Raw genomic sequence first — 16,932 nt, 5'->3', positions numbered from 1 at the left:
CCATTTTACAGTAACTAAAACATGCAAATTATTAAACGAGATTAGTAGGCAGATGCATCATTCCTTATGAGGGTATAACGCCTGGATGTATAAGATAACTTCAAATAATTGAACATCAAAGAAGCACAATTCATTACAGGTAAATACAGCCACCTCAAGAAGGCCGTTTACGAGCTTGACGAACGTAGGACCAGTAATCGCCTCCCTCTGGACAAATTTTTGAACTAGACGTACATACTACACTTTCCACACCATTTCACTGAACAATTTAACACACAATGAAATCACTGTGACTCGGTGGCGAACTGAAAACCGTAAAGGGGCCTGCTTAATGCTGCCAAACCTGTGCTAAAGCATAAAATCAAAATGTTTATTGAACTCATATATAACATTGATTTACAATGGCTTAAGTTCAGTCATACACTAAATTTCATAATAATAAATAAATAATATCAAACAGATAAAATTAAAATCAAACAAATCAAATAAGTAATATAAATAACATCAAACAATTAAAATCACACAAAACAAATCACACTTAAGTAGATCAATTCAATTCCAGGCTGCTTTATCATTTAAATAATCTTGGATATTGTAATAGCCTTTGCTGCTTAATTTACTTTTTGTGAAGGCCTTGAATTTATTTATAGACATATTTGCTATATGTTCGGGGAGTTTATTATAGAAGCGAACACACTGACACCTAAAAGAATTACTGACTTTATGGAGTCTTGTGGCAGGCATGACAAGTCTACCCCTATTTCTAGTATTAATACTATGTAAGTCACTTAGTTTTGTGAACTTATTTTTATTCTTTTGTACAAACATCAAATTCTCGTAAATGTATTGTGAGGCTACTGTCATAATACCTATTTCTTTAAACTTATTCTTTAACGAAATTCTAGATCCCATGTTATAAATGGCTCTTTTCTGCAGCACAAATATCGTATTGGTCTCAGCAGCATTACCCCATAAAAGGATACCATAGCTCATAATGCTGTGGAAGTAACTAAAATATACTATTCTGACCGTATCTATGTCAGTCAGTTCTCTTATCTTCTTAACCGCATATGCTGCAGAGCTTAATCTGTTTGCTAAGGCAGATATATGGTCACCCCACTGAAGCTTCTCATCTAGAGTTATACCCAAGAACACTGTCTTATTTACAAGATCCAACATTTCTCCATTTAATTTAATATGTGTGTTAATCTTTTTTACATTTGGTAATATGAATTTTAAGCATTTCGTTTTCTTACCATTCAAAAGAAGATTTTACTTTGAACCATTGTTCTACCTTAGAAATAGCATTATTTACATGTTCAATAGTATTTGCATGTCGATTAACTTTAAATAATAGTGATGTATCATCCGCAAACAATACTATATCATGTGTGTTCTTTATAAGATAGGGTCATTGATATTAACTAAAAACAGAAATGGTCCGAGAATTGAACCCTGCGGGACACCCATTCCTAACACGGAGCCTGAAGACCTTACACTATTAACTTCAACATACTGTATCCTGTTATTCAAATATGAGATTAATAAGTTTAATGCACTTCCTCTTACGCCATAGTGTTGCAATTTCCTGATTAGAATTTCATGTTGGACGCAATCAAACGCTTTGGAAAGGTCGCAAAAGATTCCTAAAGAATCTTGTGAATCCTCCCAAGCACTAAAAATATGTTCCATTAATGCAACACCTGCGTCAACAGTTGAACGTCCCCGAGTGAATCCAAATTGTTTATCATGTATAATTTTATTTATGTTAAAATGAGCGCGTAGTTGACACAGTATTAGTTTTTCAAATATTTTACTCAGGGTAGGCTAAATTGAAATAGGCCTATAATTAGAGGGATCTGATGAGCAACCCGACTTTATTGAATAAAGGTATTATTTTGCTATGCTTCATGAGGTCTGGAAATGTGCCACCGTCTATACATTTGTTAAATATTAGGGCTAGATAGGCTCAATCAGAGAGCCTATTACTTTAACAGATATACCCCAGAGGTCAGCTGTCTTTTTAACATTAATCTCTTTAAATGACTTTATAATATCCGAGATATTAACATACTTAAATTGGAAATTATTTGAACATTTAGTAACATTTGCAGAAAGTAATGATATTGCCCTGGTTGGACATAAGTTTAAATGTTTAGTGGTAGATATGGGAACATTGGTAAAGAAATTTTCAAAAGCTCTAGCAACATCTAAGTTTGATTTTACAATTACATTATTAATATTTAGATTAAACTCAGAGTTTTGATCTTTTGTTTTACCAGTTTCATTATTAATAATTTTCCAAGTAGTTTTGATTTTATCGTTAGAATGTCTTATTTTATTTCTTAAGTATAAAGATTTTGCTGCTTGACAAACATGTTTAAATGTTTTTGAATATTTTTTTACATATTCTGAAAGAGTGGATTATGGTTGAAAGTTTTTTCATCATAGAGGCTATAGAGCCTCATTCTACTCTTATGAATTCCAGTTTTAGCCCATTCACTAAATTTTGAATTAGTATTAATTGTAATGGTCTTCGATGTAAATATTTTTTTTAATTCAGTATTAAATAAATTAAAAAAATATTATATAAAACATTGGGGTTATTTTCCTCTAAAGGCATTACTTGCACTTTATTAAATAGGTAAGATTTAAACAAATTCAGACGGCCCTATGTAATTGGTACAACAGTGATGTCTTTAGTTATAGTTTTCTTTGTCGGCCAATCAAAATAATAAGTTGTCCACAGTGATCTGATTCTAGTTGATTTATTATACTTTTACTGTTAGGCTTTATATTTGTAAAAATGTTATCTAGACAAGTAGCTGTGGTCAGTGTTATTCTAGTTGGCTCTATAAACAAGTTACTGAGATTATATGACATGAACAGACTTTTAAACTTAGTACACATGGAGGAATGTTCTAATAGATTAATATTAAAATCTCCACAAATCAGAATACTTTTGTTGCCCTTACAAACTCTTAGACAAGACTGCATCCATCACATTTTCAAAATCCTCATATGGTAATCCTCATATCCGAAGTACTGCCGTACAGACCCTAAAATGCAGTCAAAAGGGTTATGGGAGATTCCGTATATTAAAATAAAATGTAGTTACGTTTTATAATAATCATTTTATTAATAATTTCTTCTATAGTGGGTTCTGTTCTTACTGGTGACAACACCACCACTGAGCTAGAGACGTCACGTCATCTTAGTGTCAGGAAAAACTTCTATCCGTCGTTGAAAACCACCATGTCATCTAACGCCAGCCACAGCTTAAGACCCGTTGTTACCGCCTGGCCGAGTCTTGCACCTTCAAAATCATACTAAGTCTTATATATTTGAACGATTAATTCTACATTAGTACATAATATTTATATATATTTCGTGTCTCACAGGAGCTGCGAATTTAGTCGAAATTTAAATGCGAGTGTGTGGCAGTGAAAAACCGATCTGGGTCGCAGTTTTGACACTGAGCTCGGTCATCCTGTTCTTGGTTGTAAAATTATGATACCCTTTAGCTTAGATAATTTATACATTAGATAGTCTCTTAGACAACGGATAAAAACAGGCCAGGAATATTAGTTGCGTGAGAATCCACGTCTTACACTCGTGATTTGTTTGACACTGTGTCAGAGTGCATTGCTCAAAATAGGGGTTAGTTCTAAACTCAATTTCAACGTTTTTACAGCAGTTATAGTCTATATAAACGTATATAATATTATCTAAGCGCTTTAGGCATAAGAGGCGATTACTTTCTCAAAATTTTAGAATTCCTTTTTATGTCACTTCTAGCACACTAATACTGCTTGGGAAACAAATGGCGCTCTGAGAGAGAAGAAGCGGAAGAAGCTTTTTTTGCGCTCTTTTTAAATATACAATATTGTACTGTCATTGCTATTGTTATTAAATAATCATAATCTAATACCAGGCTCTCTGATCACTTAAGATATTCAGCTGTGGAGTTGTAGGACTTACGACAGTGACATTTTTAATAAAACATTTAAATTTATTTATAGATAATGCCTGAACAGTAAGCCTGGGACTTAAAAGTGTATACATTTACCCTTTAATCGTGTATAAATGTATCTTATGAAGCCTACTAGAATCAGTTACAAGCAATCCCTTATTTCTAGTGTAGTTTCTTATAATAACACACAAATCAATATTTAGAGGAAAAAGTTGATAATATTAAAGTACATAAAAAAATACATATTAAAATAACCTGAGTTGTATGTTGTGCATCTTTATAACCAAGACAAGTAAGAAAAAAAAACAAATCTTGGCAGTTTTAATCACCATAATCTGTGTCTGGCTATAGTAAAACATAGTTGTATCTACATGTTCCATAATATACAAACAGACATCAATTAACAATACGAATCACAATTCCAAAACATTATATATATAACAAAAAAGGGCCTGCCTTAGAAATAAGAAAATTAAATTACCTTTATGTTCATTTCTTTATATTCTTCGAGCTAGCTCAAAATAGTGTTGTTGTTTTTGGTCGTCTTCAACTGAAACAAAATACTTTAACTATGCATTTGGAATATAACTTTTTTTTCGATTGTAAAATTATTATTATTATTTATCAGACGTGTTTGGTTGTCAACATGGTGGTTTGGGTTCTCTCTGCTGAGGGAGACCTGAAGGTCTGGTCATCATTAGAAATAATTATATTTCTTAAAAATATAATGATCGAAAAAAACTATTGTTGCATCATTTGCCATATTACTAATGTAAACAGTTTGTTATCTTAAAGTAATATACCTCACTTCTGGAATTAAATATACTAATTAATTTTTATCAAAATTTATGAACGATTCGGGACTCGAACCCGCACCTCCCGGATTCCGTCCTAGCGCTCTTACCAACTGAGCCAACCGTTCGAGTGACGCATGGTTCGTAAGTCTTGGTATGTCTTGTTCAACTCTCAGGTTGTGGCTCCATCTACATTCTACAGGATCTAATTTACAGTTGATAACCTGCTCAACCCTATTACTTACATATTTAGAAATTTTGAGATGCGTCACTCGGACGGTTGACTCAGTTGGTAAGAGCGCCCGGACGGAACTCGAGAGGCGCGGGTTCCAGTCCCGCAAAGTCCATGAATTTTGGTACAAATTAATTTATATATCATACCGATGTCTTCATTTAGGTATTAACGTTATTTTTTTTTATGTAATATTAATGAATTAAAGACTAATGTTTGTGAACATAGTGTTGAAAGATACTTCGGTTTTTTAAAAAGATTAAGGAAACATACCAATATGCTATCTTTCTCCTCCCCCTTCCATGAAAGTCGGGCGCGGCCGGAAACTTCGGCATTGCGAGCAAAACTGCCGTGAACAGTCTTCGTGATGCGGAAGTCTCCAGACAACTGTGATATGAAACAAAAATAGTTGCATCAGGTATATTGTATATTAAAAGTATTTTTTTAATATTGCAAAGATTGCATCAGACGTGTTTGATTGTCAGCATGGTGGTTTGGGTTCTCTCTGTTGAGGGAGACCTGAAGGTCTGGTCATCATTTGACTAATGAAAAGAACTATATACATTATACTCAGGAATCAAACTGTAGTTCGGCCATGAGAGTTTGCCTTACCAATTCCCATCATGTGAGTCTCTTACCAGTTTGTACCCTCTTTAATACATAAAGAATTAGGGCAACTGCTAATTAAATAACTGGACTAAGTGGTCTGTGAACGGCTAGTTTACTTGGCGTCGCTTCATTGTGTTTTCTACCACATTTATCACGGCGAGTGTTCCGAAGAGCTGTTTAAACTGATTCCTGCCGCCGAATTCCACAAATTTTAGGATATCATTCCCACCATCTGGATGTATGGCATTGCTCAATCGTGCCGTTTTCGATTAATTTTCTTCCACATACCACAAACATGTGGAATGAACTTCCTTGTACGGTGTTTGGGGGAATATACGACATGGTTACCTTAAAAAAAAGCGCGTACACCTTTCTGAAAGGTCGACAACGCGCCTGTGAGTCATGGTGTTGCAAGAGAATGTATGCAGCGGTGATCACTTAACACCAGGTGATCCACCCGCTGCCAATTTGGTTAAAAAAACTATGATTATAAGTTCTTCCTAAGTATAATGTTGTTTATTGTTTAAGTTGAGATTGACACAAACAATTACCAGTGGGAGGCTCCTTTGCACAGGATGCCGGCTAGATTATGGGTACCACAACGGCGCCTATTTCTGCCGTTAGCAGTAATGTGTAAGCATTACTTTGTTTCGGTCTGTAGGGCGCCGTAGCTAGTGAAATTACTGGGCAAATGAGACTTAACATCTTATGTCTCAAGGTGACGAGCGCAGTTAGTGCTGGTCAAAATTTTTGGGGTTTTTCGGGGGTTTTCTGAGCGGCACTGAATTGTATTGAGCACGGCGCATCAATTACCATCAGCTGATTGCCTGCTCGTCTCGTCCCTTATTTTCATAAAAAAAAATAATGGTTTCATGTTATACACAACACTGTTAGCAAGTCCTTAACAACAACTAAAAACTTTTATTAAAGAAATATAAAATATACTTTACTTACTCATAGTACTTGCTGGATGGTTAATTTTCTGTAACAAAAATAAACAACTTATGTTATTCTCCATCAAAAATTTATTAAAATAATTTGAGATTATTTAAAATATCAGACGTGTTTGGTTGTCAACATGGTGTTTTGGGTTCTCTCTGTTGAGGGAGACCTGAAGGTCTGGTCATCATTTAACGAAAATACAACAAAAAATCTCTTCTAACAAATAGAATTACTACTTAATTTAAAAACAAAGCAGCATCAGTGAATCTAATTATTTACTGAGAAAAATTAGGATTATTATCATTGTGAATAAAATATTATCTCAATGAAAGTTATGGGCGCAAAAAAACTTTTACATTATAACAATTGTTATGGAGTATTAAACTTGATCAATAGATTATTTTTCATTACTCATACTCGGAAAGTAATGTTGTTTCGATCTGATTATTAGGTGGAAAGTGTGAACTTAGCGCAAACTTCTTTAAGCGGAATAAACCGCAACAATTACGCGGCAAGTTCCATATTTTAAATTTTAAAAATCGACATAAATTGGCGGGATACTAATCTGTGCGAGGAAAATAAAACTAGTTGTTTATCTAAATAAACAACTAGTTTTATTTTCCTCATATTCGAAATGAAAAGTAGAGTGTTTAACTCGGGTAAAAGTATCAATTCCTACTCAGACTATAGCCGACCTCGCTGCGCTCGGGCGTCTAAATACCTCGGGAATTTATTATTTCGACCCTCGCTTGTAAATAGTAGATTGTTAACCGAACATTATTCTGTCTGTCAGGTAATAAGATATCAAATTATTAAACCAGGCTCCAACATCTTATTCTCAACAACTAAAAATTCAAAATTTTATCCTGCAGAAAAAACCTTTAATAATTCACACACTATGGACCCACAATTCAATAAAGCCATAAAAGGCATTTATTTTCCGAAAATTGATTCCCTTAGAATTCTTTTTGATGTCACCTGTCTACACTACTACCACTTCAGAAACAAATGGCGCTCTGAACGAAGAAGTGGCGGAAGAATTGTTGGGTTTTTCAATATTTTTGAGTGGCAATGGTATGTAATGGGCAGGGTGTATCAATTACCTTCAGCTGAAAGTCCTGTTCGTCTTGACCCTTATTTTCATTAAAAAAAAAACTCTCCTAGCATTCTTTTTTGCACTCTTTTTAATAAACAAAATATACAATATGCTTTGGTATTTACACAGTGCAGGCCAGGTGATCACTTGCTAACAAGTTACATGTTCCTACCACTGCAGGTTACAATGACATAATATTATGATGCAACAAATAGGGGAGGAGGGGTGGGAGGCTCCTTTGCACAGGAAGCCGGCTAGATTATGGGTACCACAACGGCGCCTATTTCTGCCGTGAAGCAGTAATGTGTAAACATTACTGTGTTTCGGTCTGAAGGGCGCCGTAGCTAGTGAAATTACTGGGCAAACGAGAAAAAAAAAATAGGCAATGCAACTATTGACCAATAAAAATTATTATTATCAATACTACTCACATAAAAATAATTTCATTGATTCATCAATCACATTGCAAAGGCGATGATTATCTGAAAACAATAACTGTATTATAATCATGTTTCATCAATTACACAATATTATTTAGAAGTTCAAATACATCAGACATGTTTGGTTGTCAACATGGTGTTTTGGGTTCTCTCTGATGAGGGAGACCTGAAGGTCTGGTCATCATTTGAAAAACGAATTCAGATCACTAGTTTTATTCCTATATCTATACTAGTTTGAAATGTAGAATTATATAATAGTTATAAAGGTCCCTTTGATTTACGAAAGTTTTTAAAAGAAGACTGCATCAGTGGTTAACAAATAAGTGCTTCTATAGTTTAAATGAATTTTTCAATACAAAATGAATTGACTATTTGATAATAATATATGTAAATTAATATACTTTTATGACATCGAATTTGTTAATATTATACATAGGTACTAAATGAATTATTAAGTTATTTACGTCTCATATTATAAAATCTTAAAATTTTATTTTATAAATATTAATGATATCATTGTGAAATCCGACATGTTTCGGTATAACAGTACAAGTAGTGTTTAGTCAATTTTGTAACATATTGGATTATCCATTATATTGTTAACATCTTAAGTACAATGTTTCCTCCAAATAAAATTTCTCATCATTTCATTACATATGATTTAGAAACTAAATATATTTTTTTGTAAAACCAAGTATAATCTGGATTTGAGTATTACAATTGCAATCAAAGTCAGAACTCAGTATTAAGAAGCGAATTAGACACTTTTAACTGACTTCAAAAAAGGAGTAGGTTCCCAATTCGTCGGTATGTTTTTTTTATTTGCCTATTTCTCAGTTTACATATCATTTAGCTGCTACATGTTCATTCATTATTTGTGATTTAAATTTAGACTAGTAATATCCGCATTCCCAATCACTTTGAATCACTAGACATAAAATATCTTCCCTGCAAACAGGGTATGGTATGGTATAGGGGCTCCTGTTTCCGCAATTAAACCACTAGCATGGCCGGTTACTCCAACCAGCCCAGCTCCTTCCAGAAGTTCAGAACATTCCTGGGGTGTTCACAGACTTCTTGGAGCGACCTTGTATTGGTTAAGGTTTTTGCCCGTTGGTTGGCCACCCCCGCACATTCCAGGATTACGTGAGAGACCGTTTCGTCTTCGGTCAGACAACCTCTGCACTTAGGGCTGTCCGTTACGCCGATTGTGAAAAGGTGTTTGTTTAGTGATGTGTGACCCGTTAGGGTGCCCACCATTATACGGATGTCATGTCTGTTGAGGCTCATAAGTCTACGTGTCAGTTTGGGCGATAGTGCAGGTATCGCCACCTTCGACTGTCTACAGCTTGAGACATTCATCCATCGGGTGTTGTGTAGGTCGTTGGTGAGAGAGCGTATCCATGAGCGCATTTGGCTGAAGGGCAGTGGCAGAAGTGGCAATGGACCAGACACTGTATTTGCAGATGCCCGCCTCGCAAGCTCATCCGCTGCATCATTACCCAACGAACCACTATGTCCCTTGATCCATTGCAGAGTTACCTGGTTATAAGAGGCAACTTGCTCCAGGGTTTGGTGACATTCGTGTATTAGTGCCGAGTTGTGTGTGGTACCCTTCAGCGCTGTTAGTACTGCCATACTGTCAGAAAGAAATCTGATGTTGTGGCCATGTACCTTTCTTCTTAATATAGCGCTGGCGGCTTCCTTGATGGCTACGCACTCACATTGGAAGATGGAGCTGTGTGTGCCCAAGGGTATGGAAATGTGTATGTTTAGTTCCTGTGAGAATATGCCGGCACCAGTTCCAGTAGCCATTTTCGTGCCGTCTGTGTAATTAATTCGTTTACACCTGACTGGTCAGCATCTTTCTCATATAGCTGTATGTGATAGTTTTTATGGAAGGTATTTGTATTAGTTATCTTATCACATGGTGCCTCACAGAGTGGATAATCCTTTGTTACCCTATTCCAGAGCTTATCTGTTAGGCCGTCTTCATTCTTCCATACACCCAAACAGCTTTAGACGTAGTCGCCTTTGTCGCTTCTTGTGAAAGTGTATGTCGAGTGGTGTTAGCCCTAAAATAAGTTTCAAGGGCCGAGGAAGGCGTGGTGCGCATGCATCCTGTTATGGCTGTGCAGGCCAGCCGCTGGAAACGCTGCAGCTTGGTTTGTACTGTAACAAGCTCTGTCCTGGGCCACCACGCTATTGCTCCGTAGGAGATAATTGGTCTGATGACTGCTGTATAGAGCAATCTGCTTATCTTTGGAGCAAGACCCCAGGTTCTGCCTATGAGTCTTCTGCACTGCCAAAAGATGATGCATGCTTTTTCCAGCTTGTTTTCAAGGTGTTTGTTCCAAAGCAACTTACTATCCAGTATAACCCCCAGGTATTTAACTTCTTTAGTAAGGCTTAGTTCGGTGTTGAACAGCTTTGGTAACGTTAGATTAACAAGGCTGCGTTTGTTAGTGAATAGTATTAGTTCCGTCTTTGACGGATTACCTGTGAGTTTGTGTTGCGCGCACCATTCTTCCAAAATCTTAAAAGCAGATCTCATGAGGCTACATAAGACGTTCTCGACTGGTCCTGTTATTAGAATGGCGAGGTCGTCAGCATAGCCCACCGTGTACAGTTTCTTTTTGTTTAGCCTTGTGATGAGCTCATCTACCACAAGGTTCCAGAGCAGCGGCGAGAGTACCCCTCCTTGTGGGCAGCCCGTTGCCACCACACATCTAGTACTGGTGTTCACAGTAAATCGTATCGCCCTATGCCTCAACATGCTGTCTATCCACCCGGCAATTGTAGGATCTACATCATGAGCGGCTAGCGCTCGGCCTATGCTAGTGAAAGGGGTTTTGTCGAAGGCGCTTTCGATATCAATAAAAGCACCTAAGGTTGATTGTTTACGTGATAATCCTTTCATTGCGAGAGATGTTACGCAATAGAGTGCGGATTCGGTTGATCTGCCCTGAGTATAGGCGTGTTGGTTGTCATGTAGCGGTTTTTGTATGAGGGCATTTTCCTGCAAACAGGGACTTAAATAGCTTTTCAACTAGCTCTTTTTGATTTAGATGTGTTAAAAATATACTTTTGTACACATGCATTGAGTTCATTATCATATATTTATGCAAAACTGAAGACATGATTATCTTTAATGTTAATATAAATTATGTGATGATTTTTAATGTAACTCACTCACCATTTTTGTACCTCTTTGTGCAAAACTGGAACTGTTAGCCTAAAACAAAAAGAATATAAATGTAAATAAATGAAATGTAAGTCATAATGACTAATTTATTTAAAAAAAGATTCAGTGTGGATAGTTATGTTAACAGCATCATAATCAGATGTCCCTATCTAAGATCATCATTATAGTCACCTCCCTCAGACTTCAAGCAAAACCTAATATCTTATGTTCTTACCTGCTTTAATCTGTATTTGTAATTTGCTCTCTGTGCCACCAAGTAGTAAGAAAGTTGAGTCGTCAACTGAAATAAAATCACACAATTGTAATGTCTGTATGAACTTTATATATGTAATGAGGAAATTTTATAAAATCAGTGTGGATAGTTATAATAACAGCATTATGCATCAGATGTCCCTATCTTATATCATCATTTAACATTAAATCAACAATTAAATCTTTCATATGATTTGAAGTTTAATCGCTTAGATAATTTTATATATCTAGATGATAGACTATAACAGCTGTGAAAACTGGAAAAAATATGGGTTTAGAACTAAACTCTATAAATGCACACACTACACAATGTAAGACATAGCTTGTCACACACACTAAACTAGTATTCCTGGCTTGATTAAACAGTAAGACTATCTAGACGAATAAATTATCTAACATTTTATGCAAACTCATTTCAACACAGTCCAAAAATAAGAGAGGTAATTATACTTACTTTGTCAAAGGCATTAGCAGAGACAGGACAGAAATCTGAAAAAAAATAATGAATGTGTAAATCTGTCAATATAAAATCTCAAAATATTATCAACTGAAATATTATATCAGATAGGAGCGAAAGACAAACACAATTTGTCACCATGGTTATCAGATGAACTATGGTATCATCATGTTATGTAAATAAATGCAATTTATTGTCTATAAGAAGCTATGCCTCTTGTAATAATAATTTTGAAATTATGAATAGTAAAATAATAAATATCTATACATATAAAAATGAATTGCTGTTCGTTAGTCTCGCTAAAACTCGAGAATGGCTGGACCTATATGGCAAAATTAAGTCCAGAGAAGGTTTAAAAGGTGAATAAATGCGAAAATGCTCGGAATTAAATAAAAACAACAAATTTGTTTTTCCTTTTATGTGCCCATACATAATTTCAATGAGAGAATTTATTGACGCACAGTTTGACAGTTCTGCTGCGAAACAATTTCATTACGACAGCAGGTTGCATATTTTACGAAGTAATTCTTAATGTTATGATATATTATTGACAAATTCATAAAAAAAAAAACATTATTTTAGTTATTATATACAGAACAACGTCAGTCAGTCAGCTAGTTTTAAATAAATATTATATTCCATATTATAGCATGAACCTTTAAATCTATGCCTTTTATATTAAATTATTTACCTTTAAATATTAGGAACAAAGGATGCTTGAAGATAATTTTCGTCGTCTTAATTTGAATAGCAATGCAATTATTGTTACAGCCATATTTTTGCCTGACCAACATACAGGACAGGGGAGTCATCTGAAACAAAATCTATTTGTTAATATATTCATTTAATAGCACAAATAATAACATATTATCAACTGAAATATATCAGATAGGAGCGAAAGACAAATAAAATTTGTCATCATGGTTATCAGCTGAACTATGGAATCATCATGTTATGTAAATAAATGCAAATTTTTGTGTATAAGAAGTTATGCCTCTTGTAATAATTTTAAACATTACACACACAAAATAAATCATTTCAAAACCACTTTATTCATTTAGATCAAGGAAATATACCATATTATATGAACTGTTAAATCTATGCCTTTTATATAAAACTAGGGTTGCATTACGAATTCAGTTTTATATTATGGAATTTTTTCCCTCTTTCAATTGACACCACTCTCACATTGCACAGATATGTGTTTTTTTTTATTTGAAGTTATCTACAATAGAACAATACTTTAAGTTTATAGAACAAAAAAACATTGGTTGACGGTGAAATGGAACATTTTTCAACATTTTGTTATGAATGGACTGATTGGAACTATTAAGTTGTAAATAAAGTATTTTTTTTAATAAGTTATTACAATGAAAATTTTTTATCACTACACTGTGACAGAAGCTAATCCTCATAATCTAGAAATAGCTTGCACAGGGCACACCCTTATCAAAATCTCAAAAAAAAAAAATTATAACTACTCCTTTCCACTCTTTGGGGGTTAAAGGGGTCTGGATATCACTCCCCCACTTAACAACCCTTAATTAACAATGCAGGCCCTAATTAAATACTTTATCATTAGATAAATAATATTAAAATAAATAATATATATTTTACCTGCATGATAGAAAACTGTAATAGCCACTGTTGCTTCAAGTACCTGTCATAAAAGTATCAATTAGTTATTTATTATTACCAAGAATCACTAAAAAAAAGAATAAAATTTATTAATTCAGATTCATATATAGCAACTCCATCACACCTCACAACTAGTGTCCCTAAGCTGAATGAAATTTTACTCAAATTTAAAAATGAATGAAACTTAATGAAAATGTAATGAAACGCCCTAAGCGAGTGATAATCACGAGCTGTGAGACAACTGAAGGTTTTCAGCTGCACTGCGCTATCATCATTATTAATATGTTAAAGAGTCATAACAGTCCTTGAGACACTTGGTATACCAAATTGACTTACATAGGTACAAAAGTGCACATTTTATGATAATCAAAATCAGGACCATAATATTCAAAATGGCTGCCATAATAAGCAGATTTAATTTTTTATTTAATTGCATGAGTAGTTGGTGACATGTGGGATACATACCATATTATATATCAGCCAGTCCAGTTCAGTCAGGATTAGACTCCTGAAACAAATATTTGTACAATATAACATAGCTCATATTGTAATAAATTCTTTTATGTTAATAATGTTATCAGATAGAGCTAATATACATGCAAATCATTTTATATCAATGGTTAGCATTTTTCATCATGTTAATTACTATTCAAATTGTAAATTTTAAATGTCTCTCATACAGAAAGAGTACAAAAATGTATCAAACTAAGATAAAAACATAGAGACCTTGGAACTGGTAACTGTTCTAAAATTTCAGAATATTATCCTCAAATATTGGATAAGGCAAACTCACATTCAAAATAACTTCACCCAGAACAAGTAGGGTTACCACTTAGTATTTTTGAAAGTCCTGATATTTCAATTAAAGTCCAAACTTTTAAGTTGATCATGTTTAGATTTCATTTTCGTGAAGATTAAAGACTCTTTGATATCATTACTATTATTAAATAAATCATTTGTATAATTATGGATTTCCGCAAAGTAACGCCTAATTCATTTTTTTAATTAAATAAATTATATTGATAGTTATATCATATTAGTTTATGGTTATATAACTATAAAGTAATATAATAAAAATTAAAATCAGGACAATTTAGAGAGCCAGACAAAATTCTGGACATGTTCAGATTATCAAACATTCTAGACAAATGATTCTAAAGAAGGTACAATTTCTGGCAACAGCCTGCTAATATCAAACTTGAAATATAACAAGGTTCCATATCTCTCATGGTAAGGCCACTACCATGCTTGTTACATTATGGTGTTAATTACTACTTAGATTTTCTCAGGAGGTGATGTTACTATGGTTCTCTGTTATATCTGCCACCAGAGCTATTGCTTGCATTATATAATTATTGACATCATGATGTGATATGAACATGAGGATGAGTAAATGACAAAATAACTATATGGTTAACTAGATAGAATAGTCATGGTACTCACCATCAATGGCTTTTGGTATTTTCCCTGAACAAATATACGAGGCACATCTATTCCTTCTTTAAAATTTACAGTTCTCCTTTGCACATAGGTATTTGTGAGAATTTCAAATCCAGCTGTAGTAAAGACTGTCGCCAGCTCTTCTTCGCTGAAGTAGTAGCTTCTAAAAACAAATCGGTAAATAACTTGTTGGTATGAAACATTAGTTTAGTTACTACTACATTGGTTGAAGAAAATTATTCAATGATATATACACAAAAAGTACAACGACCAGTGAGCACAAAGAAATGCCACACTATGAAGTGCTATAATATTATGACTGTCTTTACCTTGTGCCATCTTGACGCATATAAAAGTTGTCAGCAATTTTATGCCCAGGCTTAAATCGGAGTTGAGCCATATCATATCTGCCATAATCACGAAACAACAAGACCCCGCCAGGTTTGAGAGCTTCGTAGGCTAACCGAGCAACATGTGCCCAGCAATTCGGGTGTATCGCCGATAAGACAAAAATTAAACTGCACAAATCAACGCTATTTTTGGAAATATTGTTGAATAAGTCATTAGTAGTTAGATCTGCACAAAATGCTTTGATTCTACTCTCATCGTAGAGTTTATTGGATTTGACGAATTCAACAGCACGTGGTGAAAAATCGCATGCGAAAAATCGGAAATTCGCAAATCCCTCTTCAAGTAAAGGATAAATCATGTTTCCAACTCCGCAGCCGAGTTCTAGAAAGACTATCTCTTGATCTGGATCGAAATTAATCAATTCTTGGAACTCACGTGTTGTCCAGTGGCGGTCTCTGAAAAACTTCGTCTCGTTGCGCTTATAGAAAATATCCCAATGCCTCTTTGCTTCCTTTTCTAGTTTTGCTGCCTTTGCTTCAGGTATTATTCGTGTATTTTGTGCTTCTAAACGATTTCTTTCCTCTTCTGATAATTCTTTCAACCGGTGATTGAAAATATCACCTTCAGTATCAAATTTTACATCCATCTCCATCGCGATGTTCGAAAACTAATTTATCACAAAACTAGCTTCCTAACATAAATTATTAAAGTTAGATAAATATTAATAAAATATTTGAACGAATAGTCAGTTATTTTTGACTAATTTCGAAATGAAAGCGAATCTAATTCTAACCACCACAACCACATTCGCTCATCATCAACTATCAAGTGACAAGTGACAAATAACAAATGAAAGTTGAGACCATAGACAGAGTATAGTTACTATGTTCTATGGTTGAGAGTTGAGACTGACCACAACTCACATCTGTGAACTGACAAGTGCCTAAAATAATTTTGCTTTAATGAGTACAAAGTGACATTTGAGTCTGACGACGAGTAACGACCACGGACCAGTGATGAGTGTTGCCTTGTGCTCAATCAAATCTTTCCTCTTTATAATAAATAAATAAATATATAATATTAATAATAAGTATTGATTTAATTTTATAGTACTATGGAAAAGTATTATTAATAATTGATACACTTCTATGTGAGCATATTATTAATGCAAGTGACAAATATAAGCAATTAACTAAGTACTCTAGGCACTAAAAAATACTCTACTCGGAGCATTTCTCCGTCGACATCGGATAAATTCATTTCATAGCTTCTCTTGCTACTTTAACACCTGCAAACTTTCAGCTGGACACTTGTAACTATCCACACATTCTACCACAGAGTAGGAATGGATACTTACGTATTAACTTCTAACCTCCTCAATCAATACACTATTTCCATTTATAATAATAGAATATCCGGACGACCGAGCCTTGCTCGGATTTTGAATTGAATCTACAAAACTTGAACAAAAAAAAATAATAAGACATCTGTATTCGAACCGGG

At 34.2% G+C, this 16,932-nt stretch overlaps 1 protein-coding gene and 2 non-coding genes across 3 annotated transcripts; all 3 read right to left on the bottom strand.

The window, feature by feature from the left end:
• Positions 1–3,114: 3,114 nt before the first annotated feature.
• LOC126964560 (tRNA N(3)-methylcytidine methyltransferase METTL6) lies at positions 3,115–16,245 on the bottom strand. The gene is made up of 13 exons (XM_050807756.1): positions 15,408–16,245; positions 15,082–15,241; positions 14,104–14,146; positions 13,618–13,660; positions 12,692–12,812; positions 11,998–12,032; positions 11,506–11,571; positions 11,283–11,321; positions 8,078–8,128; positions 6,563–6,590; positions 5,273–5,386; positions 4,455–4,523; positions 3,115–3,316 (listed from the first exon to the last, which is right to left on the bottom strand). Exons 1-3 carry the CDS (start codon positions 16,079–16,081, stop codon positions 14,129–14,131), a joined length of 852 nt encoding a protein of 283 aa, XP_050663713.1. The 5' UTR covers positions 16,082–16,245; the 3' UTR covers positions 3,115–3,316; positions 4,455–4,523; positions 5,273–5,386; positions 6,563–6,590; positions 8,078–8,128; positions 11,283–11,321; positions 11,506–11,571; positions 11,998–12,032; positions 12,692–12,812; positions 13,618–13,660; positions 14,104–14,128.
• LOC126964749 (small nucleolar RNA snR60/Z15/Z230/Z193/J17) lies at positions 12,096–12,182 on the bottom strand. Its single transcript, XR_007729424.1, has one exon. It is a non-coding gene; the product is annotated as a small nucleolar RNA snR60/Z15/Z230/Z193/J17 (small nucleolar RNA).
• LOC126964754 (small nucleolar RNA snR60/Z15/Z230/Z193/J17) lies at positions 12,877–12,961 on the bottom strand. Its single transcript, XR_007729429.1, has one exon. It is a non-coding gene; the product is annotated as a small nucleolar RNA snR60/Z15/Z230/Z193/J17 (small nucleolar RNA).
• Positions 16,246–16,932: the final 687 nt, after the last annotated feature.

This window comes from Leptidea sinapis, chromosome 5 (assembly GCF_905404315.1).
Source record: "Leptidea sinapis chromosome 5, ilLepSina1.1, whole genome shotgun sequence".
NCBI classification, from domain to species: domain Eukaryota; kingdom Metazoa; phylum Arthropoda; class Insecta; order Lepidoptera; family Pieridae; genus Leptidea; species Leptidea sinapis.
This window is presented reverse-complemented; position numbering and strand designations above follow the sequence as displayed.